The sequence below is a fragment of the Chenopodium album genome, chromosome 6, assembly GCF_948465745.1.
Source record: "Chenopodium album chromosome 6, dcCheAlbu1.1, whole genome shotgun sequence".
Classification (NCBI taxonomy): domain Eukaryota; kingdom Viridiplantae; phylum Streptophyta; class Magnoliopsida; order Caryophyllales; family Amaranthaceae; genus Chenopodium; species Chenopodium album.
In genome coordinates, this window is record NC_137839.1 from 75,576,097 (window position 1) to 75,582,905 (window position 6,809).

Genomic DNA, 6,809 nt, shown 5'->3' on the forward strand with positions numbered 1-6,809 from the left:
TTGTTACAATGGTATTTTTAACATACTACTATACTTACAGGGGTATTTTTGATGTATTTTTATACATATATTTTTTAATACTAGAGTATAAGTTGTTTTAGTAGTACTATTTATAGTTATTGTAGGTAACAGTGGTATAATATTTGTACCACTAGAAGAAACAAAATTCACCACTATTTTGTCTTATAGTTGCTATTACTTGCTAGTTGCTACGTAAATAGCACCTATGCATCAATACTTAACCAACAATGTCACGTTACACGATTTGATTAAATGTTGACCACTTGATTTACTTATTACATTCCAAGTTTATTAAGAAGATAGATAAAATTGCATATTTCTCCTATTAATAGGATTGAAAGCATAATTTTTTTATTTTTTTTTGGACAGAATATTGTACATAGTTGTAGACTTGTAGTTGTCAAGTAGTGAAAGATTCCACAGTGCTACTTGCTCGACCAAAAAGTAGCTGATTTGAGATCCAATTTTAAATACAAAACTTAAAATGTAACAAGCTGAAACAAACATTGACCTGAAAAGAAGTTGGCCTGATCACCTAAGTGACTCAAACCGGTTGCAACCAAAGTGATAGTAACTTAACAAAATCAGTTTTAATTCAACCCGAATTAGTTGTAGTAGCAATAGTCTCAACTTCTTTGTAGTAGCTTATACTAAGGCATACCTACCCTCATCCATTTGCTGATAGAGATCATAAGTGGTTACAGGAATACTCCGTAGCATACTTTGTGATGATGAGCAGTCCTTGAGCCTCTTAGCTACGTGACAGCAAACTAGTGCATATTTGAGTTCCTACATTGTCAATCGAAAACCATAGATTCTTAAATCTTGGATCATACACATTACACAACCATGACTCTGGTCTTGCCATGATTGTTGTTAAAATGCTTGTAGGACTGGGCAAACATTACTTTGGTAGCTGACCTAGTGATTTATGATCCATGCTTCCACAATGAGATCTTATGGTGCATACTAGTAGGCTAGTAGCCCTATTGTATGTACAAGAAATCCGAAAGACAAGCCAGATGTTACCATGATTCAATGTTATCGAGTCCAAAGCAGCCTGGCTTCACTCTAACTGAATTTTACACAAATCAAAGGTTCTCTCAGCAAGGCCAAGAAGGTGGTTCTTCAAATATTATATCTATCACAACTATAAGTGCTTGATAATTCATATATGTATCAGCATATATAACACTATGATAGGAGCCAATAAAGCTGATGTGTAGATCAAGTTTAGTGTACAACAATTTTCCAACTTCCTCAAAAACATGCCTTTGTTGTCTTAACAAGTTTAGGGTTGCCTATACATCTTGATTCCTCTGAAATTCACCGACAATGTTTCAATCAACATTCACAAATTTACACAAAGCAACATCTTTAAAAACGTGCTCCCTACTATTTCAAATAAAATTTAAAAAAAAAAAAATACTCCCTACACTGTCCGATAGTTGTTCAACTTTGACTTTTACATTATTAGATTAAAATTTTGTTGGATTTAAGTTAATATATTTTCTCCATTTCACAATACTTCCTACATACAATGGTGGATTGACACAAATATTATTAAAAAAAAAGTAACAGAGAAAAGTAAGATAATGTCTTCTTGTCCCCGCTTATAATGAGGACAATAGGCACATAAAAAAATTTCCAACAGTAATAATTATTGCGGCATGCGTTACCCAACACACACACAAAAAAAAATGGTTAGCTTTTTTTAAAGGTGATTCCCATCCTCAGATTATATCATTTATAAGTATCATAACTAGTACATTTCTTCAACTCTTTCCTAGGTATATTCCAACCCAAACTCCACCACCTACAATAGAATATACAATCAGCAAAATTTTCCTTTAATTTTAGTAACACAATATTAACCCCATTTGTATTTCCTACTCAGTTAACCAGCAAAATTGAACTCCATTTGTCATTTGTATTCAAATTTTTCTGTTAAATACCATGTCTTATCTGTATTCAATTATTTTCTTCTCTTTTTTTCTATTGCAACAAACTTCAGCTTTAGACAAAATTATAGCTAGCAAGTTCCTTACAGACCCTGAAACTATAGTCTCTAGTAATGGTGCATTTAAACTGGGGTTCTTTAGCCCCCCTAACTCGACACACCGTTATGTAGGAATCTGGTATAGTAAACTCACCACGAGTAACGTTGTGTGGGTGGCTAACCGGAACAAACCTCTGAAAGATTCAACTGGTGGAGCAATCAGAATATCTGATGATGGCAATCTTCGAGTCCTGAATGCTCAAAACCATACACTTTGGTCCTCGAATATTAATGTTTCTGTCTCCAGCAACACTAACAGAAGTATAGTATCAGAAGCGCAGCTCTTAGACTCTGGCAACCTAGTTTTGGCGGATCAAGAGGGCATGATCTTGTGGCAGAGCTTTAAGCACCCAACTGATACAGCTTTGCCAAATATGAAACTTACTGTCAACAAGAATTCTGACATGAGGAAAATGTTACAGGCCTGGAATGGCCCTTCAGACCCGTCTTCTGGAATGTTCTCGGTTGGCATTGATTCTTTTGCCTTCCCACAGCTTGTCATTTACAATAATGATCAGCCTTACTGGAGGAGTGGTCCATGGAATGGCCACATCTTTACTGCAATACAAAATAACGAGACTGATGAGTTCAATGATGCCGGTTTCATTCTTGAGAATGACAGGCAAGGTACCATTTCTATAACATATTCTTACACTAATCAGTCAGTGTTATCTAACTATGGGTTGAGCTATAAAGGAACTTTGACTCAGCGATGGTGGGATGAGAGCGAAAGAAAATGGAAGGTGGCCTGGGAAGCACCACACACAAAGTGTGACATCTATGGCAAGTGTGGAGTATTTGGAAGCTGTAATTTGATGAATTCTCCTATTTGCAGGTGCTTGAAAGGATTCAAACCAAAATATAAGTTAGAATGGAGTAAAGGACATTGGGAAAACGGGTGCATGAGAAAAACATCATTGCAATGTCAGAGAGGAAGTGAAAAAGAAGACGGGTTTTTCAGGGTGAAGGCAGTAAAGGTTCCAGACAACCCTGCATGGTTAATTGGATTGGATGAAAATGAATGCAGAAACCAGTGCTTACAGAATTGTTCTTGTATAGCTTATGTATTTGATACAAGTATTGGATGTATGTCATGGGATAGAGACTTGATTGACACAGAAAAGTTGGCTGCAGGTGGTGTGGATCTTCACCTAAAACTGGCACATTCCGAACTAGGTACAGTATCTTTTCTTGTCCGACATATCTTGATGTATGCTTAGAGGTAGCAATACAGTTTTTAAAACCATTTGATTCAGGTCATATTTGGATGGTAAGTCATTCGGTGCTTTTTGGGTTAGGTCATATTTGGATGGTAAGTCATTCGGTGTTTTTTGGAAATATTGTGGAGCTAATTCATTATGGTTTGCAGGGAACAGCAGTAGAGCAGTAGCAATTATTGCAGCAACAGGGAGCTTACTAGGAGCAGCTACAGTTGTTACTCTTATACTTGTTCTGTGGAGAAGCAAAGCCCATAAGAAGCAAGGTAAGACATTCATAGTTGCAATCAAAATAGCTTCAATTCATTAGAACATTAGAAGAGCATAACCTAATGTTTCTGCGGTTTTTGAATTTAACATCTCAAGGAAAGAAACTTCAGAGGAGAAAAACAGTTACAGATATTCTTGGAATAGACGAAAACCAAGATCAAGTTGAGGAGGTTCCACTGTTTGAATTCGAAGAGGTGGTAACAGCAACAAACAACTTCCAGGACACTAACAAGCTTGGAAAAGGTGGATTCGGTCCAGTTTACAAGGTAACTAATTTTCTGATGAAAAAAGTCACAAACATAAAGGTGTAAAACTCACTTTAGAATTTGGATTGTAGGGAATATTAGAAGATGGACAAGAAATTGCAATCAAGAAACTTTCAAAAGCCTCAGGACAAGGAGTACAAGAGTTTATGAATGAGGTGCTGGTGATATCTAAACTTCAGCACCGAAATCTTGTCAGACTACTGGGCTGCTGTGTGGGAGGAGATGAGAAGATGTTGATATATGAATACATGCCAAACAAAAGCTTGGACTCACTTCTCTTTGGTTTGTATCACAATATCTGACATAATCTTGCATTCATTATTAGTAGTCAAAAATACAAATTTAATCCACTAATTATGACTTCTCTATTAATCACAGATCCGGTGAAGAAGGAGCTACTACCCTGGAAGATACGCTACGACATCACTCATGGAATATGTCAGGGACTCCTTTACCTTCACAGAGATTCTAGAGTAAAGATTATTCATAGAGATCTTAAAGCAAGCAACATTTTGTTGGATAAAAACCTGAATCCGAGAATTTCAGACTTTGGCATGGCCAGGATTTTTGGGGAGAAACAAGACCAAGATGACACCAGAAGGATTGTTGGTACATAGTAAGTACAAAAAACATGCATGTTCATTCTAGTTTTCATTTATCTTTGAACTCAGAAAGTCATGTTTCGATTGATAATGCAGTGGATATATGTCCCCTGAGTATGCAATGGAAGGGCGATTCTCAGAAAAGTCAGACGTATTCAGCTTTGGAGTCTTGTTATTGGAGATTGTAAGCGGACAAAGGAATAGTATTTTCTGGTACGAGGAGGATTCCCTAAGCCTGCTAGGATATGTAAGTCTTTTATAACATTAGAATTATTCAATTAGGAAATGCTTCGTACATTGACTGGCTGACTCGTGACTAAATCACCTGTTTTTCTCTCAGGCATATAAATTGTGGAAGGAGAACAATGTTATTTCTCTCATTGATCCAGCCATTGCTGATACATACTTCTCCGGACAGTCCGAAGAGATTCAGAAGTGCATACAAGTCGGCCTATTATGTGTAGAAGAATCTGCTCAAGATAGACCAAATATCTCTACTGTTATCTCAATGCTTCGAAGTGAGTTAGCAAATGTTCCACATCCAAAACCACCTGGCTTCAGTCACAGTCAGAAAACTAAGGATGTCGGTTCATCTTTCGGACAGAGCCAACAGAGTTCATCTACGAATCATGCCGCTGTTACACTTGTAAGCGCCCGATAACACAGGGAATGTAACTAGCTAACATGGTTTCCTAGGCCAATGTGTTGTAATCTAGTACTATTGCTTATAAATTACATTATTAGCTCGAGTGATGCCTTGAGTTCTTGAAGTTAGAGAAGGGATTATATTATGTGGTAAATGAACAATGCCTTAAAATTTAACAAGTATATCTTGCAGAATAAACATCCATCTAATCTAACATATTAATTAGGAAAGCAAAAATCTGTTTTCTAAATTGTATCAAGTTAAACGTGCTGTATCTTGCCACTTCAGTACAATAGATATCAGACAAATCAAACCTGACCTCTGTTAACATTTTTGTCTTGCAGCAGGACAGCGACGACCACTTTGTAACTTGCCACTTTTACCTAGCTAGTTTAGTACAGAGTAGCAATAATTCAATGGCCTCACTTCTCCAATAGTGAATTAGACTAAAAATAACCAGTACAGCATTGATACACACACTAAAGTCTACTCCCTAGATATTCGACCTCCTAGCTGCACATTGTAACCTTCCAGCACCAAAGTTTGACATCAATTTTTATCCTTGAATCGCCACTACCAGCCTTGCGAAATTATAAGCCACATTTCTAGTTTAGGTCGTCCCAAACTAATGGACTCGACTTGTTGCAGCTGGTAGGGATGGAAATAGTATGCTGCTTAGTCAAAGATTAGCAATTTTTGGGTAACATATTCCCATTAATGTTTTTGGATGACTTATCATGCTTTAGGGATACATTTTTGCTTCCTTTTTGCCAAAATGTACTTCAAACAATGTCATGTAATGATTTTCCTCTTTAATTTAAAACCACAAATAGATGTCCCAAGATAAAAGTAGTACTACTTTGTTTCTAATCATCCTCAGATTTTTTACAGCTTTCATGGTGGGTGAAGTCCTCCCTTTGATGATAGTTACTGTACTACATAAAGTGGGATTCACCCATGAATATCACAGAGTTAGTGCATCCTACAAGGGCCCCCCTTGTCTAGGGAATGATAGATGCATATCGAGTAAAAGACTACTCATCCAATATCGAGGACTTGGTCATTTTAGGATGATAGCTATCAAACTTAGAATACAATTTTGGAAATATCGTTACAAAAATGAAAAGTTAAATACATCAGTACATTATTCTTTATAGAGCAAAATTGATAAAATGAGCAAATAGACTACCTTACTAGATTCGCCCGACACCCACCCTAGTTCCTACTAAACTTCATATAAGTCCCTAATCAAGAGGTGGATTAAGATACTACAAATGAAAAGCTCCGGTCTCACACAAACGAGTAAAACCAATAGATACCTAATTCTATCATAAATTAAAAACTAAATCAAAGCTTAGTAATAGCAATATTGAATTGATCAAATATACACTATTACTTCATTCCCCTGTTAACCAAAGTGTTCATCTCATCCAGATAAGGCAAACATTATGAGGATCTTGACCTCCCATTAAAAATCAAATCAACAGTGAGTAGTGGTAGTGCAACATGATGAATCATACTAGTGCAACATGATGAATCATACTCTCAGCAACAAAAGGTAAGTTTGTATTGTCGTCATCTTCATCACTTACTAAGATTAGAGAGTTATGGTCATAAATCAGCCACAAATTAAATAGAAAATTAATCAGCTAACACATATCTTCTTTCTGGAAATTATAAAGATAGTAAAATGAGGTTTTTTTTTGTGTTTTTCATTTCAGTTGTGTA

General features: G+C 36.2%; 1 protein-coding gene across 1 annotated transcript; it reads left to right on the forward strand.

Moving 5' to 3' along the window:
• The first annotated feature begins 1,822 nt into the window (after nt 1–1,822).
• LOC145636339 (G-type lectin S-receptor-like serine/threonine-protein kinase At1g11300) lies at nt 1,823–5,234 on the forward strand. The gene is made up of 7 exons (XM_081687875.1): nt 1,823–3,256; nt 3,450–3,563; nt 3,664–3,833; nt 3,905–4,115; nt 4,212–4,449; nt 4,532–4,682; nt 4,776–5,234. The coding sequence occupies exons 1-7, from the start codon at nt 1,978–1,980 to the stop codon at nt 5,094–5,096; spliced, it is 2,484 nt and encodes an 827-aa protein (XP_081544001.1). The 5' UTR covers nt 1,823–1,977; the 3' UTR covers nt 5,097–5,234.
• Nucleotides 5,235–6,809: the final 1,575 nt, after the last annotated feature.

Coding starts and splice junctions, on each gene's coding strand:
- LOC145636339 (XM_081687875.1), top strand. CDS start 1,978: ATGTCTTATCTGTATTCAATTATTTTCTTCTCTTTTTTTCTATTGCAA. Junction 3,564..3,663: donor CAAAGCCCATAAGAAGCAAG/GTAAGACATTCA, acceptor TAACATCTCAAG/GAAAGAAACTTCAGAGGAGA. Junction 4,683..4,775: donor CCCTAAGCCTGCTAGGATAT/GTAAGTCTTTTA, acceptor TTTTTCTCTCAG/GCATATAAATTGTGGAAGGA.